This window comes from Halichoeres trimaculatus, unplaced genomic scaffold (assembly GCF_033239565.1).
Source record: "Halichoeres trimaculatus isolate MK-OKI-2021-1 unplaced genomic scaffold, fHalTri1.1 fHalTri1_scaffold_18, whole genome shotgun sequence".
Taxonomy (NCBI): Eukaryota; Metazoa; Chordata; class Actinopteri; order Labriformes; family Labridae; genus Halichoeres; species Halichoeres trimaculatus.
Genome location: NW_027437196.1, coordinates 26593534 through 26617500, shown reverse-complemented (window position 1 = coordinate 26617500; position 23967 = coordinate 26593534). Strand labels below are relative to the sequence as shown.

General features: G+C 39.6%; 1 protein-coding gene across 9 annotated transcripts in view; it reads right to left on the bottom strand.

The window, feature by feature from the left end:
• LOC141807671 (uncharacterized) overlaps positions 1–23967 on the bottom strand; it is a 170740-nt gene that overhangs the window by 88714 nt on the left and 58059 nt on the right. For 6 of the 9 annotated variants that reach the window (XM_074693815.1, XM_074693814.1, XM_074693818.1 and 3 more), the window contains 3 exons: positions 4812–4925; positions 3774–3851; positions 186–374 (listed from right to left, as the gene is read on the bottom strand). In XM_074693815.1, the coding sequence (XP_074549916.1) occupies positions 186–374; positions 3774–3851; positions 4812–4925 (381 nt within the window). Of the gene's footprint in view, positions 1–185; positions 375–3773; positions 3852–4811; positions 4926–5146; positions 5202–23967 lie in introns of those variants that run through there. The other 3 variants (XM_074693817.1, XM_074693820.1, XM_074693821.1) reach the window with 2 other exon arrangements.

Sequence of the window (23967 nt, the reverse complement as noted above, 5' to 3'; positions counted from 1 at the left end):
GCCATGTCTGATAAAAGCACAAAGGCTCCATTTTGCCAGTAAATGTTCAAACTACCCTCGAGTGTTTCACAGGTTTAAGGTGTGTGTAAATTCTGATTGTCAAGCACCGCCTGGCTGAAAAGAGCAGGTGATTATTTCCTTGGTTTCCTTGTGACAAACAGTACATAAGTGACTCTGAATGTTACCTGTAGACAGATCCAGAGGGCTGCGAGGAGCCTGGGGTTCAGGCAGCATGGGGCTGTGCTCTTTGGGGGCTTCAGACCCCACTGTGGGGGTCAGGAGCTGAGGTTCAGCTTTGCTAGGAACCCTCTCTGCTGACAGAGGAGCAGCTCCTACCTCGATGTTGACGCCCAGTCCAGAAGGCTGCGAGAAACCTGGTGAGAAAAGAAAAAACAACATAAAGAGTCAGTGATGGTAACATCTGATGCTGACATTGGAGATCAAGTCTGAACACTCTGACTCAAAGGAAACATTATATGTCTGCGTTAGCTCAAAGTGTACTTCTTTAGATGCTTGGAAAAGGCTCCTTCAACCTCAATCGCCACAAGAACTGAGGAGTGAATTTAAACTAGGTAACCCATGTACCAGTGCATGAATCAGAAATCTAAATGACTCATTAAAGATCATTGAGCTTCTTCGAAAACTGAGACATCAGCTGGAAATTTTCTGTATCCACCAAATTATTCTGAGTATCTCCTATTTTTTCATATAAAACTGAATCAATTTGAGAATTTATTTTTATATTAGAGGGAAAATAAAATAAATGAATAAAAATGAGAAAGTGAAAACAGTGCAAATCAGATTCATGCATGATTCATAATTTCACAACATCTATTTTACTGGAGGACAAGCAACTGCTTTTTGGTGGCTAATTGGGATCAAACTAGAAAAAAAATAAATAAATAAATGATTGAAGTCTGAATGATTGCCCAGAACTTTATCATTTTCAATATTTATTTTTTTAACCAAGATTCATCTCTTTCTCCCTTTTGAAGCTGAAAAGCATAAAACTAATCTAATACCTGTGCTAAATATTAACCTGCATACCCTACTGTGGGATGAGACTGGTAATGTTTTGGGTAAAAGACAAAATTGAGTATATGGAATCAATGACGTTAATATTTATTCAAACTATGAAATATTTATATGTTTACCAGCAAAACAATTCTTCATTATGTAAACAAGTTATTTTCAAATGTAAACTTTTACACACAGTCGCCTGATAATGCAGCAAAAAAAAACAAAGAAAGTGCATCAGTAGCAACATTTCAAATCAAGTAACAGAGAAAAAAAAGCATAGAGCTGTTTGCCTGGATCGGCAACATGGTTCTCTTCCCGCCGTTACCGATCCAGGTTTGAGGGGCACTGATACACCAATACCACAGACCAGTATCGGTGCATCACTCATCATTTCTTTCTTCTTTAAAGTTATATTTTTGGTCTTTACAATCCTTTAATTGGGTAGGGGAGAGGACTGTGGATAAAGCAGGAAATGGTGAGAGTAAGGAATGACATAGGGGAAAGAGGCCACAAGCAGTATTCAACCCGGACCACTAACGCCAAAGCAAACCTCATGGAGCACAACCTAAACCACTACACCACCTGCGCTCCAACAAATCAAGAAATTTAATGTAGTTAAATGTCAAGATTGAAGTCTTCAAAAGCTCTCTGCAGCAGAGTCCATAGGAATAAATGTCCCATCTGTTTGAACAGTTGAAAGTATGGACAGGACCAAAAAGTCTTTACATTGTCCCTTTCAAATGATGTCAGAAACTTAAATTGCACCTTGATCAGAGGAAGTTGAAGAAAAAGTAAATTTCTCCAGCAGAAATCTTACATTATAATGTATTTGTAAAGTTTATTTTTGGTTCATCTTTGAAATGAGACTTCTTCAGATATATCACAATATGTTTCTTGTTTCCTAGGTTGCAATGATGCTTTGAGTGCTGTTTGAGTAATAATAATGAACAAATATTGGAAGGAGTGAAAAGTTCATTTTTATACAGCTCATATACCTGATGGAAATTCTTAGAGGAATCAGGCACTTCTGGTACTCACAGAAATGCACCCTGATACAGTGGACAAGATTTATCTGAGGATTTGGTTTTTTTTGTTTGTTTTATCCTGACACAGATATTTGAAGAGTGTTGGAAAAGACAAGCAAGAAACAGGGAAAAATGAAAGGGAGAAAGCCAACGGGACCAGATGCTATGGATACAACACGTGAAAAATCGACACATCTCCTGTCGATAAACATTTACAGTGTGTGAGTGAGGCTGACAAGTCAAACCTGGTGGAATCGTGTGTGTTGAGAGAGTTATTTTTCTGTGCCCATGAATGAAAGTGTAAACAGTGATTGTGTTTAAGGAACAGGTTTTTGTCTTTCTGTGTCTGTGAGAGCAAGCAGGAGCAAAGGAATATGAGCGTGTGTTTGTGCTTCAGCCTGGAGCAGGATACGGTGGCCCAGAGACGACAGCTCTCATTAAGACAGCACAGAGAGCTGCATGGGTATGCAGAGGCTGGCATGGTGAAAGACATAACTCAGCCTGTATGACTAAGTGTGTGTGTGAGAGTGTGTGTGTGTGTGTGTGTGTGTGTGTGTGTGTGTGTGTGTGTGTGTGTGTGTGTGTGTGTCACCTTCTGGAGTACCAGCAGTGACAGCTTCAGCTCTGCATGCAGCTAACAAGCTTAGTCTCACCACAAGCCATTTATCAGGCTGGAATTTACGAGCAGAGATTGGGAGCCAGTTGTTGGACTGCAGACACGTTTTAAATGAGGAGGGAAATCCAACCAACAGAGAGCCTCCTGTTGGTCCTAACTATGATTATTGCTATTTTTTTCATGCTTATTTTCAGCATTTTTACCTCTGTTATCATCACTTTGTGCTATTTCTAGAACTTTCTAAATGCCGAGAAATACTTTACATTCACTTTCACAGAATTCAAAGAAATTTAACTTGTGCCTCCAGCTTCACCTGTTTAAAACAGACCTTTTAGCTACAAAAGTAAGAAGGTGAAGAGATGAATGATACTGGAGTTAAATAAAATTACTCTAGGTTTGAGTGCCTCACAGCACAGAATTAATTTAACCTCATTTCTTGATAAAAACATAACAATCCTGAATCCTGAATGTTTATAGGGTCGAGCAATAACTGCTCCTGTTCAGCATAAAATGGGAGTGGGCATTTTTTCAAAGTATAAGCAGTCAATTTGTGATCCAAGAAGGTTGAACAATATGTGCCAAAAAATGAATTTACAACATATAAAACGAAACACATGGAAGCATTTATATAAACTGCATGGCTTTAAAAGTAGGGGCAGGTAAGTCAGACAGAGTCCAAAAAGACAGAAAAAGAACAAAATAATAAAAAAGCTTAAAAAAAGAAAGAAAAGTAATAAAGAGATATGAGAAACAAAAACATAAAGATAATGATAGGAAAAAGAAAATTAAAAAGAAAAAAGACTTGAGCAGAAAAAAGTTGAAAAAAAGACAAAGGATGAGAAATGCAAAGTAAAAATGAAAGTGATACGTGAAAACGAACAAATAAAGTTTAAACACAAGACAAGACTAGAAAGAAGTTAATAAAATGAAAGTACAAAACCAGACAGAGACACAATGAGAAAAAGCAAAAAAGACAAATAATTAAAGTCAGAGAAGCAGAACTGAAGGAAAAAAAGAGAATAGAGACACAGAAAAGAAAGTTCAGAGTGACTCTGCTTCTCTGTGTGTCCTGTCACTGCTGTGTTAGTCAGAGGAAAACTCTGGGAGTGTACCTGAAAAAGCTCCCATTCGGCCAGTGTCCATCATTCGAGCAGGACTGGACTGAGGATCTGAATAACTTGCCATGGAGGCTGGCAGGATGAAGGGAATAACAACCAAAAAGAAGAGGAGAAGAGAAGTGGAGAGAAAGAAGTCAGGGAAGATGGATGAGAGAGTCAAAGGGGAAAAGAAAAGATGCAGGTGAGAGATGGATTGGTAGCAGTTGGAGGTGGTGGTTGGGCATAATGACATTAAAAATGAATAATGGGTGAGGAGGAAGGAAACACAGACAGAGAGAGAAGGTACATTAAATATTTCTGAGGTTTGGCTTTTATAAAAAAAAAAGAGAAGAAAAGTGTTGGTGTAACCCCTAAAAGTCAGGGAAGGAGAACTTCCACTATACTAATCGATTCTAAATTTGAGACCCCTCAGATACGTAATGTGGCAGAGTTGTGTCTTTATTGGCTGAGCCACATTGAAAATCTCAAATTTGTCCAACAAAGTAAAATAATAGTCAGAGTAAACTTTGACTCGCAAAACTGTTTTTTTATTGCCTTCCCACATGCACAGCCAAACAAATCTACAGTTTCTGCTACTGCAACGTGATTGGCTGCCGTTAAATATGCTCAAACTTGATTGGCTGCCTACCTTCTATACCAAAGTTAGTCATTCCTAAAACACGCTTATAAAGCTCAATGTAAGACATGAACAAAAAAAAAATTTCAGAGTCCAGTGTAATCTTTTTTTTTGAAAGATTGACATGAACCCTGAACCTTGTTTGACCAAGGTCAGAGTCACGATATACAGCTCAAACATTCGCCAGACTGTTAAAAACCATTAAAACTGGAAGGACAGTAACCTGCAAGGTCTGGAAGTACATGTGATTTCCCAATGACACAAGAAAAAGGTAAGCTCCTCAAGTTGCGTTTCATCCAAAAACTATACACAAATTATCGGAAACATCTTTTTCAAGTGAGACATATTCTAGACAGTACTCCAGGTTTTATCGTGGAAGGAGAAACTTTTTTGACCACAAGTCTTGACCTCTGTACCTGATAGGAAGTCTGAAGCCAGGGCCTGCTGCTGGTCAAGTGATCTTGGCCACACCTCCCCTTGCGGCTCTGGGCGCGACGCTGAAGTCTGTCCCCCTGCGGTCAGCTTACAACCTACAGTGACAACATGGATCACTAAACATTAGTTCCCCCTCCACGCTGATGACATGCCGCTTTAAGACTCTAATTTAATAACACAATGCGCTGAGCTCATATCCACACACGCTTCCTAATTACTCACACAAAGGCATTCACGGAATAGTAACACATTTATATAACCGAAGCAGTCACCCAGAAGATAATCGCATCACCCGCGTGTTCACCCACACTCTCACCTGCCAAATTTCCTCCCAAAAGCAGATATCCCAGTCCCATAAAACTCAACATTCAGTGGTTTTTGCTATGAACTGCTCAGTGCCTCTGTCCCTGTCTGTCTCCACTGCAGCCTCAGCTGGCTCTGAGCTACTAACACTGTGAACCCCCAGCCGCACACACAAACACACAATCGCAAAACACAGACACTCACACACTCACAGAAACACACACACACAAAAATGCAATCCCAGTTGGGGAGTCTGGGTTTGGTGTGACGTTTCACTGTCTGTCTGGTTCAGGTCTCAGGCCCCGCCAGCAAGCACCTCCCCTCGCGCTCCTCGACCTCAAGTGGCCGGCTCCCTCCTTCCTTTGCTCCTGTAGTCAGCCTTCAGCTCCTGTCCCAATCGAGATCCTGACTGGACAGGAAAAGCAAGAACCCCGACTGGCAGATTTGTGAAGAAGCAAAAATGTAAGAGGAGGGGGAAAGATAGGCGTGCAGAGGAGGAAGTGAAGGGTTGAAAAAGCAGGATGAAAAACAGAAAACGACAGGTGTGCAGAAGAGAAATTAAGGGGGATGTAAGGAGGAAAGGAAGGGAAATGATAAAGAGGAAGAAAGTGAGTCAGATGAGTAACAGAGGGGAGGAGAGAAGCAGTGAGAGAAGGAGGGAGCCACCGATGGCAACCCTCTCCCAGCAGCATTCACAGAGGGTGACAGTGAGGCGAGCAGACAGGACGCCACCCAAAGTCACAAGCTCTTCCATATATCAGACACGCACAGGGGCTATGGTAGGGTGTGCATTGTCTGTCTCAACAGGACACATGAAAACACACCTCGGGCAGGGTCACCCATTGATTTAAAAACACTCCTGCGGCAGCATTATTCCTTATTGTCTTAAAAGTTGTCTGCCTCTCTCTGGGTCCCCCCGATGTTACAAACACATAAGAAAACTCAGAGTCTCAGCTTCCTTCCTGCGTACTCACAGAGGTCACAGAGAGTACACCTGACTGTATGGAGCGTCGAAGAACTGGTGTGATGTTTTCCTGCTGTGCTGTGTCACTGTCCAGGGTGCTGAAATCAGACTAAGCAGCTCCCAAAGGGCAATGAAGGGCGCTGACATGAAAACGACCGTTATATCTCTCACCATGTGCATCCTTTCCGCTCACTGAGGCGCTCCGGTTAACTCGGGTAAATCATAGTTTTATTTAAAGCAGAGGCCACGGGGGGCAGCTGCATTTAGAGGGAGGGGGGGGGTTACACAAATTCATAACCTCAAAGCTGGTGGCTGTCTGGAAAGAGCCCATCATTTACAGAACACATCTTTTGGGCAATATGAAGAAGAGCATTATGGGACTAACTCATGTAGACAGCTTTAGTGAAGACACGACTCATCCATTAGCACCGGTCATGGTTTTCAATCGATCTATCAGGTGAGAAACCCAAGGAGGTAGGATCAGACACTGCATGGATGACTCACTTTAACGGTTTCTGAAGAGGTTTTATAAAGAAAAAAGATGGTGGGAATGCTGACTATAGCTAACATAAAGCTGATCCACAAAAAACTAAAGAGGTGGAGCAGCCACAAATCATGGATGAAATCAGATGTGTTCTGAAACACAAAACACCAAAGATAAAGCAAAATCATTTTTTGTTTAGGCTATTGTACCATATTCATGGCTTTAAGAGATAGCCTCAAGTGGAGAAATGAGGAACTGCAGTTTTGTTTTTTGTTTTTTTTCCGAGAGTGGTGCTTGTTCATCAAGAAGAATATTGTCACCGTCACAATACAGCTTACAAAGCCACAACCAGACTCAGCTTTACAGATTTATTCTCCAAATCTATGCTACATTTCAGAATGTTGTCTACTTTTTGTGTTGATTTCCTTTTTTTAAATTAGCCCTTGTGGATTCATTATAGTGACATTGAGTGTTCATCTCTTTGGAGAGAACTGCAGAAGAAACAGCTAAATCCCTATTTTAGGAAATCATTAATCATCTTTATTAAAATCCTGTTGAGTTCTTTTTTTTATGGTTTTTGTTTGTTTTTTGGTCCAGAATCAGACTATTTTGAATTTGCTTTTTGACCTCAGGTAGCATCTGATCCCTGTGAATAGAAAAGTAGGTAGTGAGGACGACATGCTAGTGCTGAGGTGTGAGCTAAGAAGAGAAGACATCGACCTGTCCTTCCATCCATTGTTATGGGGAATGTAAGATCTACTGCAAATAAGGTGGACAAGCATCAGAGGGAATACCAGAGGGCAGAGCAGCATCATGCGGTAACTGTGTCCCTGTTGTGGGAGGAATAAAGGAGAATCTTATCTTATCTTGTTGTAAGAGATAGAAGGCTCTTAAACGTCTTTTAACCATCAGCTATTCCTGGAACAATTTCACTTTCAGTTTAACATTCTGACCTTTCATTTAACTTTTCAGTTACATCATGTGCCCTTTAGATCTGAGTGATGAAAACCAAACAAGTCATTGACTGACAAATACACTCCGTGCTGCTGGCCGTCTGTAGAAAGAAAGATACTAAGGTGGGCGTTTTGAATTTAAAGCTTTAAGTTTAATCCCTTCAGTGGAGTAATCTGGTAGTTAGGGCTGGGTACCAAAGTAGGTACTTTTATAGGTACCGACAGAATTCTGTCAAAAGTGCCGGGTACCAATTCATGTAAAGTCAAAGGGTATCATGTTTAGGTACCTAAATGCATCCTTGTAACTGTGAGGGAGTGGAAGAGTAGAAGATTTTCAACGCTGGACAGTAACACAGCATTGCAAGGTTATATATTGAAGAATAAATATGTTGAATTGAAAAAAAAAAAAAATCATTAAACAAATTGATATATCTTACCACTTTAACACAAAAAAAGTACCAAAAATTGGTACTGTTGAGTACCGGTACCGACTGCCAGGTATCGTGCAATGATACCGTATCATTCCAATCCCTACTTGTAGTAATTTTGTAGAACTGTAATTCTCTGGGAACTCCTTTTTCCTGCCATGGATTTGGTCAGCACCACCTTGTCTTCAACGCATTCCAAATTTCTATGGAGTGGTTGCATTACTGTGTTATACTTTTTTTTTTTTCTTTCATGCTAAAAGTGGACAACACTGCACCTTTCCAGAGGGATTGAGGGCTCACTAACTGTCTCTATGAGTATAAGAATGATGCAACCCAAATCACTGCTAAATTAAAACCTACGGGAGAAATGGGACAACAAGCTCTACCACCATAATAAGACACAAATAAAGGAGTATTCACAGTGATAAGTCCCTGTATACACTGTAAACCCAAATGAGTTGAGTTTACTTGAAAAATGCTTGTAAAACCAGTTACCTTAAAAAAACAACTAAGAAATAAAATAAGTTAATTTAACTCATCATCTTAAGTAGTTACGATTATTATAGAAAATCATTCTACTGGATGTCTTTAATCAAATAAACCTGTTGCTTATTTGTTACTTTTAATATTAATAATAAGTAATATTAATATTAATTAATGTTAAAAAAACGTTGCATATCACAGTAAAACATAACAGGTTGACCTTACTCAAAACTGAAAGATGTGATATCAATAAATTTGCCTTATGAATTAAAGTTAATGTATGAAATTGAAAATTGAAGCAGATCTGAACAACTAAATTAAATAACATTTTAAAGAACAGCTGGGTCCTATATCCACAGTGTTTCCTCCTCACTCACAGTTACAAACACCGTCACAACAAAAATCAGCTCCAATGTCGTAACTCTAGTAACCGTGAGTGAGGAGGTAAGGCTGTTATATGAGACCCTGCTGTACATTGAAATATTGTTCTTCAGGGGGCACAGGTTGTCTGAGCCCCATGACGCAGACTGGTGGTCTGTGCTCCATGGCACAGGGCCTTGTACTTCTGACTTTTGCAGTGTGTGCCTAATAGTTAATATATTCATAAATAAAATGTTGACTGGACTATCATGAATCATATCTAAATTAAGTGTGAAAAGATATATTTATTTACTTTTGACACAGTCAGCTCACTCCTCATAGAGTATGGACAGGTGATCGATGCCACAAGGGGCAAAGACAGCTGGTCCATGCTGTGGAGCACAGACAAACAGTCCGTATAATGTAGCGCACAGAGAACCTGTACCACTGCTGCATGTCTAGAAGTACAGCCGGGTCTCATATCGACTGTATCCCCTCTTAACTCACGGTTACAAAACACAGTCACAAACTAATGATTTTAAGTTGTGCTTACTTAAACAGTAACAAAAGTTAAATCTACTCAGAAATCACCATTTAAATAAAATGAACTTACAAACAAATTTTAAGTTTTCATAGCTTAATCTAAAGGAGTAATTTGGCCTTTGGGGTTTACAGTGTAGAGTCTGAGAATGTTTCATTAATTCAGGAAATATCCACTGATCTTAAACGCCTCTTTCTGTTTTGAGCAGACTGTTTTTGTCTAGCATGAACATCGTATTTTCAAATTCAGGACTCAAGGTTGTTTTCTTTTCTTTTTGATTCAGTAACAAACATGCTCAAGGGCTTCTCCAAGCTCAGACGGTACTTTAGGGGGGTTCAGGTCAGTCCACAAGGAAATATTTCATGCTGAGTTGTTCCCTGCGCTGTGCTCGATGTACCAGCGATGAACTGCTCAGCTTGACAGAAGAAGAAGGACCAACTGTGATGCACATAATGCCAGAGAGTGTGTGTGTGTGTGTGTGTGTGTGTGTGTGTGTGTGTGTGTGTGTGTGTATGAGCTTCTTCTTGAAACATGTCACATGAATTGTTCTTGGTACTGTATGTGAGTCAGAGCCCAACAGGAGACTCGTTTCATTGTCATCATTCATCATCATGACTACTTGACCTTAACCAACTGTCTTTTTACAGACCAGAAAACATAAAACCCGACAGGGTTTATGCAACAAAACTGAGTGCAGGCAGAAAGTTTTCACATGAAAGGATGAACATTCAGCTTCAATAACACCAAGACCACTTTTGGATCAACCTATATTCAGCATACTTAGCATCTTTTGTAATACAGAAACTTGGGTTAAGAAAATGTTGAAACTCTCATGTGTGCTGATATTGCGAACATTTTAATGGACCTGCACAGCTACTGAATTATCATTAATTATGCTATAAACACAGAAAAAATGTGTTGATTCAAACCCATGAACTTAATTTTGCATGATGATCTTTCAAACATAAGACAATCAAAATAGTACTGCTTCTACAACACAGACGATCAATCAAAGGTATGTCTCGTAAAATTCTGCCTTTCCTATTGCATATTTTATCAATTATTTTAAAAAATACAAACAAAAGCAAAGGGTTTATTTTATATCAAAGTAAAACAGATAGGTTTGGTTGTTGTTTTTTTTTCAATCCTTTTTGAAGACCTGGAAGTGACTGAGCCAGGAAGCTACTGATGTATCAGTGGAGGCAGATTAATTTAGGAAACACAACAATTTATTCACATAGGTTGTTCTACCTATACAGCCAAATAAAGTGTCTTGTGCCTTTTGTGGTTTCAGGCAAAAGAAAAGACTGTGTTTGGATTGACTGATGGTTGTACTTGCATGGCAGGGAGTCACTAGATTCCAGCACCTATTTTGGGGATGCTTGCTAGAAAAGTTTGGGAACCCTTGTGTGGATTATAACAGTGCCAAGACAACATGGTTGTGAAAAGAAGTATTGAGGTAGAATGTCTGTTGAAAACATGAATCAAAATAAAATTCTGATTTGCCAAAATGTTTTTTTTTCCATTGCCATGGGATTTCCATTCCCAACAAGTGGCAAAAAAGCCAAAGAGCTGTGAGTCAAAGCTAAATCACTGACTTAACTTTCCTCTGAGTCTGCTTTTTTAATTCACAAAGTTAACTGTCAAACTAATAAAATGTACCAGGCACTCGCCTGAACATGTTCCTTTTTTGGCTCCGTGGGTAGGTGGTTCAGTTTATTACACAGATAAGGCTGTTTCTAACTTTGTACAAAACGAAAAACAAACGTGAGGGACTCTACCTTGCTGGAACAAAGGGTGAGGCAGCAAAGTCCCCCTAAAATTAGAGTCACAGACTGTACAATAAATGGATGTAGTTTCTGTGACATCACCCCTCTGTTTTTAAATCAGAGTTTCCAAGCAAATCATTGACAGAGGCCATATTAGAAACTAACAGCTATAGGTTCACACCTGTCACTCCACTGAGCTTTGCCTCTGATTGGTCAAACTTGCATTCTTAAGCTCTTTTAAACTGAGGAGTGAGAAAACATTCATCCCTTGTACAGTGTGTGCTGACAGAGAAATCAGTGATTCCAATGGTAGACATTTTTCACTCCAAGCTGTAAAAATATTCATTTCTGCTGTGAAAATGGCTTTTTTTTGGCTTGCTGTGCTTGTGGTTTTGAGTACTTCAGGAACCAACCTCAGGTGGACACCAAGGTTATAATAGTTAACTAAAACGAAACTACAAACGAAAACTAAAATTCAAAATACATTGCAGTTAACTCAAACTAATATAAACTAGAAAAGAAAACAAAAACGATAAGTAAACTAAAACTGTATCTTGTGTTCACAAAACTAACTGAAACTAACTAAAATGATAGAGAAAATTCCCTTAGTTATAGTTTTTTGACAATATTAATCGCCTTTAGGATTTAAATCAATCCGACACATTTTCCAAACCAATTTTAGACATATTAGGCTGTTGTCAGCACCGTACAGCACCATCATAGCGGCGTATAGGGACGAGCTTGTTTACTGCTCTGACAGGCTGTGCGCTATGAAACATAGTGGAGCAATGAATCAGAGCTTCTGTAATAGTTTAATTGTTACTGAGTTCAAGTTTTTATTTCTTGAAGCTCATATTATATATATTTTTTATAATTTATGTAAATATTATTTTTATGTAATTTATGTCAACATTATTTTATATAATTTATGCTTATATTTTTTATATTAAGTTTATATTATTTTCATGTGTTTAAGGCAGTAGCCAACATTTCAGTAACAGCATTGACTGAGCAGTGAGCACTATGTTGGACTTGAAAATAAACAGTATGACAAAAAATGTACTCTGACCTTTTTGAATCCTGCACCTGGCAAATTAGGTATAAAAAAACTAAAACTTAACTAAAACTACACTAAAACTAAACTAAAACTAAGTCTTGTTGCAAGGAAACAAAACTAAATAAAAACTAGAATGCCTGCTCTAGAACTAATTAAAAACTAAACTGCAATGGGAAATAAAATGTCAAAACTAACTAAAACTAAACTATAATGACAAATCCAAAACTATTATAACCTTGGTGGACACACAAAGAGCTGCAGATATAGGCACTTCTGCTTTGCCTCATATTTTCTGATTTTAAGAACTACACCCAACTAAAAAATAAAAAGTGTTAAAAAGTGTAAAACTTGCTGAATAAGCAAGGGTACAAACTAATTGTTGTTTATTTATTTGTTTATTTGACAATGTAATTGACGTTTGTCATGATTTTTAAAAGTGGTTCAATCTTGGGGTCACTGGGGACACTTATACCTGTTGTATGTGAAATATCAATGATAAGAATTGATGGTACATTAAATGGCCATGTCATGTAAGGTCATAACAAAGTATATTTAGAAAGCCAACAGAGTCCTATGAGTGGTTTAGGGGGGGTTGAAACTTGCGGTCTGTCTCTCACTGAGTGTTTGAGTTGAGCAAAATTTAGCCTCCCCTAAAGAGAAATATGCTGAACATTATTAGAAATCACTTATGTCACCCAACCTAAATTATCTACTTATGAAACAAGCAGTTAACCTTGGCCTCTGGTGAGCGCACAACTAAAGTGTGACTTCTGCCACTCAGTCACATTTCTGATCCTGTTTTTAGTGTCAACAAAATTTCCAAATTATGTAAGATGTGCTGCTGGGGGGAGCTGACCTCGGTCTGAGGACGAAGAATGGCGAGACAGACTGGATCAGCAACCAGTTTGACAAATGGACTTTGTCGTTTCAGAGGCATCTGAGGACATGCACACACACTGACACACACACACACACACACACACACACACACACACACACACACACACACACACACACACACACACACACACACACACACACACACAGAAACAAAGAATCTCTAAAGTCAGGAAACAACTGCGTATTCAGCAACATACACCAGTGAGAACGCACACAGCTCCACATAAAAGCATGATCATAGAAAGAAAAACACAAACACAACATGATGTCAGCCAGGGACCTCATGCTTGGAGGACACTTGGCTGACCTGACAGATCAAAATAGATAAATATAGCCTGGAATGAACACACACATACACACATACAAGTCTTTCCTTATCCAACTCATGCATGGATAAGTTTCGGAAGTGACACTGGAGCCCTGTGAGGGCTGTTCAGAGGACAGGCAGCAGATTCGGGATCAGCTGAGTAGCAGGGGTCAGTGGAGGATCAGTGTCCATGTAATGTTGTTATGGTGACATTTCTACCATCTGAAAAATGGTGCAGGAATACTAAAAGACGTGTTTGACAGCTGGGATATCACTCCTCATTTATACTGTTGTATCCTATAAATCCACCTTGTGTCAGAGCAGAAACAGAAAGAGGTGTCCTGGAAATATTATGACATTCAGACACCCTGGTTACAAAACCCCCTGGTACTTTGAGAGATGACTCATTCTGTGGTTATGCACCAAGCAAAGTCCAGTGACTGCGTCCACTGCATCAATAAAGTACACAGGCTGAGTGTAACAAGGCCTTCAGTAAACCCTGATGTTTGATGGTAGGTGGTATACAACCCTCAATCTACTCTCACTGATTTATGATATTTTACAACCCATTTAACCTTTAACTAAGACTGATTCAGATATTTTTTTTGCACTCCTAACTGCAGAGATCACCAACTCTCTTCTGGAGTAATACTCATTTCTTGTGCAAAATAAGACAGATACGTAATACTTAAATCTGCATATTTATACATAACAACTGGTTTCATACAAATTAACACAAAGAAATACTTAACATGCACAAGATACATAAACGTGAATGATGCTCTCCCTGAGACAATCATGACAATACCCACAACCAAGGCAAATTTGGCCACTTTCACATTCACATAGTAGGTAAACATAACCTGTATGGTAAACATGACCTGAAATTAGTCAGCTACATGTATCTTACTGATTTCTGCTTAAATTCAGATTTAACTTAAATTAGGAGCCAAATATGTGACGACTCGATCTGCACTTTGCAAACAAAACTACAAAAAGTGCGAAATCTTTAAGGAGATTGATCAGAAAAAAAATAAACAGGCGAGCTCTGTCTACACTGCACAATACCATGAGCTTCAAAAAATGTGTAACAAAGAGGTGATGTGCAAATAGAAAAACAAAACATGTCAGCAGCGGCCCCAGTTAATGGCACAGAGGTCAGGCATTTTAATCAGGTTAGCAGTGTCCCATTATTTTATTGGTTAATTATATCAGTGGATATTGGTGTGTTGGCCAATGTTTCTTTTTTAAAACAATATCGGCCGATATCGATAACCAGCCAGTGATACCATGCATCCCTACCCCAGCCTCTTATTCTAGACTAAATACAGTGTTTTCCCTACCAAGTTATTTTCCATTTAGCACCTGATCACAGCTGAAGTGATTTAGAGTTCCCTCTCTCATAAATCAGGTCTATACCTTGTTTTTTAACCTAACAGACTAAATGACTTTATGTTATTTATCCAGTTTTCATGATGGGATGTCGTTTGTACATTGTTGGGTTTACATTTCTCCTTACGGAACTGAGTGCGCGAAAGAGCCGGTGATCTTTGGCGCACGGTGAAGTTCTGCTCCAACATTTTCACAGACACACAAACATGTATGCGCATTTACACACACAGACAAGCACTTTTTGTGTAGCGAATAAAGAGCTGGTAAAAACCACCACAAAAAACATCCCCCAATGCATTCTTTGAGGAGCTGCAACTCTCCTGCGCCTGCACCCACAGGGACAAACATATTAACAAAAGTGCAAAATACTACAAACTAACAACTGTCAGAGTTTAAGTATCTTTTTGAATAAACTGAAGTGTAAAATAAACCAGTTTAACTGTTAACTCTCTGGTTCATTCAAATTGTCTGAACAGGACCTGTCGCTCATTTGCCGTGGTGCCAAACTGCAGCAATGTAGCGCCAACTACTGTTGAGGAGGACTTACTCTACATAAGACTTTTTTGCCTAGAGTTATGGGTGCTGGTATCGGCAGCCTTCAGGAGTAATGATACCTTGAAATGAGGCTGGTCTCGGCCTAATACCGATACCAGTACTTGCCTATCCCTAATCATAATACCAGAAAGTTCCCCATACACATATTCTACTGTAGATAATACGACATGATGCTCTTTGGTTCGCCTTACCAAACAGACTAATCAGAGCTGTTCGGTAGGATGGGCAGGAATCCTGCAGCTGTCCTCCAGCTGACCCCGGCCTCTCCCTCACACTCAGCTACTCAAGCTGGGAGAGACACTACGGACTGGCTGAGTGGAGGCAGCTACAGTACCACAGGCGCACAATGACGGTTCACCAAAAGGACAGAGTGCTATTCTCTGGTAAGGAAAGACGTCCGGACTGTCCTGTTGATTCAGCCATGACAAAGCATTCATCATCTACTCTGAATCAGGTTGAATCAGTCACTTCCCTTTTACAACTACCTTTACCTGCAACTGTGTGCTACAAACTTTTACTGGGTCACTTTTTCTGACCTTGGTCCGGCTTTGCTTGCGGAGGCTATAACCTTACTATTCAGTGTCAGTTCTTATTTCCTCCATAAAATATCTCTACCTGCAAAAATCTGTCACTGATGTAACAGCTCGGTGTGGACAGTAAAGTCTGAGGATGATGAAACATATAAAATGAATCTGGGGAGGAAATAAGGAGACGAGGAGACTCCAGCTGAGTCTCTGAGGTTGAGAAATCGTAGCCTGGCCACAGCTTTAAGGGTTTTCCCTCTTGTTCTGATTTTACAAACTGCAGAGCGCCAAGGCTCAGTGACTCTGTGAGTAAGAAACTTCCCTGTTATTACAGAGAGTGAACCTATGTTTAACTTATTCTTGCAAATATAAAACTTTTACAACTCCAGCTGCAGCTGTGGGCACAAACAGACATGACACAGACAGATGACACAATCTGCATCCATAAAATGCCAAAACCATCAGAAACAGTAACAGCAGGACTCTCTTTGGTGTACCCAGTGTTTGGTGTTGAGCGGAATAGTAATAAATGCTAATAAATTCAAAAAGCAGGGTAGCTTATATTTAAAATAGCTGCTGTGTTATAGTGATGTTTCAAACTCTGACAAGCTGTTCACAGGTTGGATTTGATCATACAGAAAAGACAATGGTTACTTCTTCTGGCCTGAAAAAGGCACAAAAATCCAAAAGGCTAATTTTTTCAAGACAGGTTTTGGAACATTAACAAAACAAAGCCCAAACACTTCCCTTCCCCTTGTTTCTCTCTTTATCCTCTCTTTTCGTAGGTAGAATGGGCTGTAAGAGCTGACTAGAAAACAATGATGTAGGATGTCCAAGCATACAGTTACTGTGTCTCCAAGGTGCTGTGGGCTTAATTTTACAAAATAGTGGAGAAGAAGGATTTCCACTTGTTGACAGTGTTGATGTTTTGGCCTTCCATGTTCTAGGAGTGGAGGGACCATCAGGGGAAAGGTAATAGGGTATGGAGTAGCAGTTAGTTTGAGGAACTGACACATTATGGTGCCATTGATGGTTAAATGTTAGCACTGAGTCTACAGTTCATCGTTCATGAATTCCCCCTCAAGCTGAAAACAAACTGAACAGTTGCAGCCAAAAGTTTTGAGAATGGCAAAAGTTTTGTTTTTCACATAATTTGTTTTAACTCTAGATTGTGAAGAGTGATCACATGAATTGTCAGCAACTGCAAAGTCATTCCCTGCCATGAAAAAATACCTTTGTGAAAAAACAAAATTTGCAGTATCCCTAAAACTTTTTGCCAGGACTCTACATCTTAGTCCAAAAGAATGTTAAATGTTATGTTAATATTACAGCTACTCTAAGCAACGGGTGGGTGTCACTTCCTGCTCCAGCTCAACTCAGCCAGTCAAAGCCACTGAGGGTCACATATTCAAGTTTTTGGGGTTGTAACCAATCACAGATTCTGAAAGAGTCTAATTCTCTTTAGAAGTTGCACCACCTTGGTGTGTCTGTAAATAGCCTGTTAGCGAATTTTGGGTTTTAAATGCAATGACATATATTTATGACAGCCTATGTATGGCGATCAGAGTTGTTGTTCACTTTTCCCTACTAAAGCAAGAAAACTTTTCAGTCTGCGGACTACATTCTGATACCCGCAGGTATCTTGCTTGCTTTGTACGTCGCTTTGTGTTGTACATTGCTTTGGACAAAAGCATCTGCAAAATGAAACTGTAGAGCTGTGGAACTGTAGACAGCATGGGACAAGTTTCATAGCTTGTGGAAACCCTCAAAAACAAAGAATCTTTGGATGGGCACATTGTCATAAACAAAGTGGTTGGTGTGCTTATCAGCCAGCCTTTGGTACTGATAGTGTTTGTTTTCTTGGGGTGCGCTAACACTCCTTGCAGGCTCCACCCTCTCAGATATATTAACTTCTGATTTTCAAATATGGCCAAAATACCAATTTATAGTAGAGGACTTCCATTAAATGATTGTTGGTTGAGGCAATGTAGTCTGGACCAATGGGTGCACACTAAAGAACCCCAAAACCAACGACCTCTGCATGACTAGGGATGGGTACCGAATTAGGTACTTTTATCAGTACCAACCAAATTCAGTCAAAAGTACCGATTCACATAAAATTGCGAGGTACCATGTTTAGGAACCTAAATGCACCCTTGTGACTGTGAGGGAGTGGAGGAATAGGCGTTTTTCCTTGATGGACATGAACACAGCATTGAGAGGTTATATACTGAAGGATAAATATGTTCCATTGAAAAACTTTGAGATTTTACTATGAAACAAATTTATGTTTTTTACTACATTAACACAAAAAAGTTCCAAAAATTGGTACCGTTGAGTATCGACACAGATTACCAGGTACCAAAAAGTGGTACCGTATCGTTTCAAATCTAAAAGGTACCCATCCCTTTGTATGACTTCCTGCAGTTTTGCAGTGTAATCCTCAGTCAGAGTAATGGGAGAATTAAAAAGTTGTGGAGCGTGAGCAGTTGGTTACCAGATGCAGAGATGGCACGAGTTCAGCACGTTAGAGGTTAATGTGCATTGACATGAAGTGGATGGTGCGTTGGATTTGACGTCTCTGTCGTGTGATAGCTTGCTGTTCAAAGAGGCGTTTGTTTGATGGGACCTGCGGGTACCAGATTTAAACATATAAGCCCAGCTGCTCTATTCTAGTTCCCTTCTTTCAAATCAAGGAGTTTATGTCAGAGCATCTTTCTCACCTCCTTGTCCTAGCCTAAAACAACGCCCTGTTTGTCAGTCTGGAACGGAAACAAAAGCACTGAGGCCGTCCTGCTATTTCAGTCCTAAGCTAACTTTCTCGTGACCTCCTGCATGTCAGTGTTTGCTTTGCTTTATTCTGAGGATTGAGAAAATGAAAGGATTTTCCGACTACTCACTATATCGCTCTCTCACATTTGCATTTTAAGCAGTCCTGCTTTCGAGCAATCCTCACTGTCATGGATCACAATGACACCGCTGAGCTGAGCAGGAGGGGCATCTCTAAACTCCCACCAGCAGGGATTGTGCAGTCAGTACCTGTCAAATCAACAGATGAAGCGAACAAGTGCACATTTTGGATGCAGAGAGTCTCTAGTTGTCCATGTCGATGTTTCCTACCCAGCGGTTTTGACATATAAAGCTCAAAGGCTTTAATATTCACACACACACACACACACACAAGAATATTCTGATATGAGCGCAAAGAGGGAGCTGTTTACGCTGCCAAGCACACCGCCACAGCCTCACTCACATACAGTGCATGGGAATAGGAACAACAAACACACACCTTCACATGTGGGGAAAGCTCATGAAAAGCTTTCTGTCTACATAGAAGACATCAGCAAAAGAGGAATTAGTTTTTTTTTTCTTCTTCCAGCTCAGGGATTTAAGTTGATTCATGAATATTTAAAAGAGATTTATCCAGCGTTTCCACCAAAATCACTTCTTCAAGTGAAACACGATGACAGCGCAAGTCTATCACATTTTACAAACATGGTGATGTGCTCAGCTGAAGTCAGGAGTTATGCTCTGTCAGTCAAAGGAAAACATCAGGACATAATGAAAAGTGAGGAGGGGCAAGTTTGGCTTTTCAAGGATGACACAAGCTGGTAGTTTTTTCTACAAATCCTGACACACCAAGTCCTAAAATACTGAAAATAAAGAGTAAGAGTCAAGAGAAGATGTTTTTACTACAGAAGCAAAAAGGAGTCACAAAACACATAGAGACATTGTAACACTTTAGAGTTCAGTGTGTTTCCAGAAGGCGCTGCAGAACAGGATTCTGACAGACAACATGACAGTAACTCAGTGTTATTCCACTCTGATTATTATTTCTCTTATTTAAATCAAACCCATACCAGTGGTTTGGAGGTTTTACACGTACTGTGTGCACTGGTTGGTTTTCCCCTGGGTACTTTGGTTTATCTCCTCAGCCCAATAACATGGTGAATGGTGAATTTTCATTGCTCCAATGAGTGAGGATTTAACAGAGTTAGTAGCCAAAATAGAAATTAAATGCATGCATTTTTAAAAAGATGAAAAAGTTACAAAGAAATTCTTTGTTTACTTAAGTTTTTCAGACAATCAGCAAATCAGCATTGACAATATTGAGTTAGAGCAGTGTTTCAGACAAGACAAGATCAAACATTCAGGAATTCAGGGCCTGATTTACCAATGGATCACGCAGCTTTTGCACCCTGATACACCAGTGAAAATGAGGTTTTAATTTTTCTGTATGTTTCCTGATGTGTACTACTTACTTAAAATCCAGATATCAATGCTCAAGTGATTTAAAGAGGGGTATGTCTAAAAGATTCATCAAGGGCTGGTTTGGGCCCCTTTAAAGTCTGGATGGCCACCTTGGCATGATCATCAAATCCTACTTTAACTTTCCCGTCAGATGAGAGACTTTTGTTAGAATCAGCTATTTTGGCAATGTAACTGTTGCATCATTATCATTGATGATACTGCCTCGGTCGACAATGACAAAAAATTGATATCAGTTTAGAAGCAAGAACCTACCTAAACTCTCATAAAAATGCAAGACACATCTTAAACTACATTTTTGTCATCTAAAGCAGTGAACTCAAGTCCCCATAAAACTGAGACCAATATGCAGTCATGAAATCCAGAGACACATTGTGATATGGTATTTCACCCAGGAGATGGCCTTTAAAGAAGCTTTTCCTTGTAGACAGGACGCTTGATACATAGTGAGCCAGTCTGAACCAGTGAACCAGTCTTGTAGTGTCACCTTCTAAGAGCTTTTCTACCACATTAAGTCATCATCATACATTCAAAGAGAAAGGTGTGTGCTTTCAAGCATATAAACCATGCAGAGTGCTGGTCTGAATGACGTGACTTTAAAACTGAAGACAACAACTAACCAGAGGATGTGATCCAGTCGGAGTGACTTGGCTGTTGGCAGTGGGTCTGTTCGTACCTCACAACTATCAACGCTGAACTGTGAGCTGAGCTTAGCTCACATGCTGGTAGCTGGCAGGGTGGTAAGAACAGATGGTTCAAGAAAGAGATGCACACCCGCATAAAAACTACACATTGCAGAACCCAAATGGTTCACCGTTTTAACTGTTTTTCCTTTTTAAACCTTTCGATGGTCACCACTTGTAGTGGCGGCAGTTGTGAATTCTTAATGCTGGTTTCCTCTCGCCATAAAACAGAAAAAAGTTGGAGATGCAGAGGCAGTGGAGAAGAAGACGACTTAGTAATAGAGCTTAAGATTCTGCCTAGTATTCACCTGAATATATGAAAATATCAGGGATTTATATCATAAAATACAAACCACCTCTGTTGTTAGTCAAAAGGCTCCTCATCCATCAGTTTGATAGTTTCTGAGTTGTAATGAAGTGGACCAGAGCTGTGGTCATGCTCAGCGCTCCAAACATTTTTCTTCTAATGGGGGCCATGATGTAACTTCTATTTCAGAGGATCAATTATGTATAAAGCCTGCTGCTGGAACAGCAGGAGTTCAAGGTTGCTCAGAAGATGTATGTCTTGACTGCGTGTGGGCAGATACACATTATGTTCTGTACCAGTTTAGAGCTCCAGCTATGCATTATGTACAACACTTCTCAGGTCTCTAATCATTTTTCTCTCCTCACTCCTGTTCCCTTTAGAGACGTTTGTCGCCCAGCCTTCTCACAGTCTTACAGGATGAGCCAACGGCTGTTTGGCTTGATGTTCTCTGAAGGTTTTGATGATCAAGCATTAAAGAGTGTTTTCATAGTGCACACTCATGAAGATACAGGATTGTCAGTTTCAGCCTCCACATCGGCTGCTGTACAGCTCTGTTCGTGTAAGTAGGACAGGCTGCCCCTATATATACTCCCACGCACACACAGCCTGCTGACAGGGAGGATCCCACAGGTCAGCTGGGTCTCTGGAGGTTACGCTATGGAGGATGGTAATACTGTTTTCAAGATACCTGCTGGAACTCAGCAAGGTCATCATGGTGTTACAGGAAATCTTAATATGGCCAAGACTATATTTTCACATATATGCTGTGGAAATGATGCTTAGCAGTCATTTGTTTTGTACAATGAAAATCAGCATTTCTGCCTTCTTTTCTGACCTTATAGACTTCATATACTGTCAGCATGCTAACAGAATGAATAGGATGGTGTCATAGGCTGTGAAGGTTCAGTAATACATCTCTTTCATGCCAAACAGACCAAGGATGAGGAAAGCAAAATTAGCATACAGTGCTAGCTTAAAATGCTCTCTGCCAAAACTAAAAACAAATAAAAGAAAGAAAAAAAACCCAAGTGTTTCTGTTTTAAGTGAAAACGTGTCATTGGACTTAATGAGTCTCATTTACATAACAATTCCATGAAGTCTCATTTAAAGATATCAAATGACAAAATTGTGTCTGAATTGCTTGTAAAAAAAAAAAAAAAAAAAAAAAAAAAAAAGGTAGAAAAAATCTGCCATTTGAATAAAATACTTTTTGCTGATTTTTTTAAATGAAATTCAGGTGTCATTTTTGTCTTTAAATATCTTGAAAAAATATCCTGGACTTGTCAGATGAATGTGGCTGATATTAGGTTTACTGTAACAACTTTTACTGAAAATAAGATTGGAAACACTTGCTTAAATTTCCATTTTTGCATTTAGTGGGTTAATTTAGAGTGAGCCCAAACCGAGGCAAGTTGTAGCCTCATGATAACAGAAGTTATGAAAACCTCTGTGCATTTTCTGCTAGAGAATTGGTTTGCAGATTTTTTTGTAACTGCCCTCATCATTTAAACTGCAACATCTTTGTCATTTAAAGAAGCACCCTCTGACACTCCCTACAACACTTACAGTGCATCCATAAAGTATTTACAGCGCTTCATTTTCTCTGCATTTTTTGTGTTAAAGCTTCAAAATTCTACACACTATACCCCACAATGGCAATGAGAACATTTTTATTTATTTATTTATTTTTTTTGCAAATTCATAAAAAAAATAAAAATAATAATAAAGAAAAAAAAATCACATATACATATGTATTCACAGCCTTTGCCACGAAGCTCAAAATTGAGCTCAGGTTCATCCTGTTTCCACCGATCATCCCTGAGATGTTCCTACAGCTTAACCTGAGTCCACCTGTGGTAAAGTCAGTTGATTGGACATGATTTGGAAAGACACACACCTGTCTGTATAAGGTCCCATAGGTGACAGAGCATGTCAGAGCACAAACCAAGCATGAAGTCAAAGGAACTGTCTGTAGACCTCTGAGACAGGACTATCTCCAGGTACAAATCTGGAGAAGGGTCTAGGAACATTTCTGCTGCTTTGAAGGTCCCAATGAGCCCAGTGGACTCCATCATCTGTAAATAGAAGAAGGCTTCCCATCTTAACTGAGTCAGGAAGGGGACTAAGAACCTGATGGTCACTGTCTGAGCTCCAGTGATCCTCTAAGGAGGGAGGAGAACCTTCCAGAAGGACAACCATCTCTGCAGCTATCCACCAATCAGGCCTGTATGGTAGAGTGGGCAGAGGAAGCCACTCCTTAGTAAAAGGCTCATGGCAGCCCACCTGGAGTTTGTCTAAAGGCCCCTGAAGGACTCTCAGACCATGAGAAAGAAAATACTCTGCTCTGATGAGACAAAGATTGAAGAGTTAAGGCTGTAACTGCTGCCAAAGATGCATCAACAAAGTAATGAGCAAAGGCTGTGAACACTTATGTACATTTGATATCTTAGCTTTCTTATTCTTCATAAATTTTTAGACTTTTTTCACATTGCCATGAAGGGATTTTTTTTGTTGTGTGTAGAATTTTGAGCTGGAATTCATTTTATTTTGGAATGAGGCTGTAACATAACAAAATGTGGAAAAAGTGAAGCACTGTGAATACTTTCCAGATGCACTGTAACTATTAACAAAGCCTTTGAACGAAGATGTGGTCTCAAGCTTGCACATTCAGGTCACATCCCTACACCTGTGCTGGCTCCATTCACTGAATAAAGAAGATGAGATCTGACTTTATATTTAGACTATAGCTGACTTCAGACCCTGTTATTGATTCTATTTCAATAACACCTCATTTATTTATTTCTATGTCCTGTCTTGGAGCAATGACAGCTGTCTACAGACACTGATGGGAGTGCGAA